Source organism: Hemibagrus wyckioides, linkage group LG19 (genome assembly GCF_019097595.1).
Source record: "Hemibagrus wyckioides isolate EC202008001 linkage group LG19, SWU_Hwy_1.0, whole genome shotgun sequence".
NCBI classification, from domain to species: domain Eukaryota; kingdom Metazoa; phylum Chordata; class Actinopteri; order Siluriformes; family Bagridae; genus Hemibagrus; species Hemibagrus wyckioides.
Window position 1 is genome coordinate 2,532,501 of NC_080728.1, and position 1,083 is coordinate 2,533,583.

Below are 1,083 nucleotides of genomic sequence, written 5' to 3' on the forward strand. Positions count from 1 at the left end.
ATTTGTAAATAATTTGGTTTAAATATCATCAGTTTGTACCTATATAAAATTTTATTTAAAAGTAAAAGTCGAATCTCTAACCTTGGCTTTCCTGAGTCATATTTCTGCCGCACATCCCAGCTGTCTTGCGCGTGGATCAATCTGTAACATAAGTACAGTTTAAGCCTTATGTCTTTGCGCTTATTATACTGACATTAAACACAGGACACAGCTGCACAGGATGGTGCCATATATCCATATCATAAATGATAGAATCATTTCTTACCTTAACAATATTTTTGTTCCCTGTATAGAGAGAGAGAGAGAGAGAGAGAGAGAGAGCTGTTGTGCGCGTGTCCGTTGCGCACCTGTGAGCACGGGTCTGAACTCTTCCTCACGCTGTCTCTGTCTGCGCGCTCCCTCTTCACTACAGCGCTTTTATTGAAGTGATGAAGCAGCACCTCTTAATAAGGAGACCAGAAACGCAAACAGTCCGTACAACCACTTAGCAACACCCTACACGCTATTGGTGTCATTTGTCCAGAGTAAGTGATGAATAGTTCAACATACATACATAATGGACAAACTGGTGTACTCTGTGGCTTCAGTGCAATCACAGGGATTAGTGTAATGTTCTGTTTTATGTATAGTAGGTAAAGGAATTACAGTCTATATATTCTGTATTAGATTACATTTTCTGTGTAATGTTGGGAATATTAATCCATGCAGTTCAGATAGTAAGATAATTTCCTCCCCATCATGCGCTGGACACTGCACTGGTGCACTTAAAAGTTACAGGTTATTTCACACAACCGCGCCTGTTGAGGAAGATTTCATTTGAGATTATTAAACTAATTAAATTTTTCTTATTGATATGACATTGAATTAAACACAAGCGAACGTGTCTTTCGCACAAAGCGGCCGTGTGTCTGGCGCATTCTCATGAAGCGACGCTGCATTTTAAACAAACATTTGAAAACCTGTTCGGATGTCGACCATATGGTAAAGTGCTTTTGATAAATCACAGATCCTTCCTCTACCCTCTTTTATTACATTTTCTTTCAAGGATGAGCAAATAGAGCCGGATGGTGCAAATGCGGACCA

General features: G+C 39.6%; 1 protein-coding gene across 1 annotated transcript in view; it reads right to left on the reverse strand.

The window, feature by feature from the left end:
* pax4 (paired box 4) overlaps nt 1–650 on the reverse strand; it is a 28,183-nt gene extending 27,533 nt beyond the window's left edge. Inside the window, exons 1-2 of the mRNA XM_058417729.1 lie at nt 266–650; nt 82–141 (exon numbers count right to left, since the gene is read on the reverse strand). Of these exons, the coding sequence (XP_058273712.1) occupies nt 82–115 (34 nt within the window). The 5' untranslated portion in view covers nt 116–141; nt 266–650. The remainder of the gene's footprint in view (nt 1–81; nt 142–265) is intronic.
* Nucleotides 651–1,083: the final 433 nt, after the last annotated feature.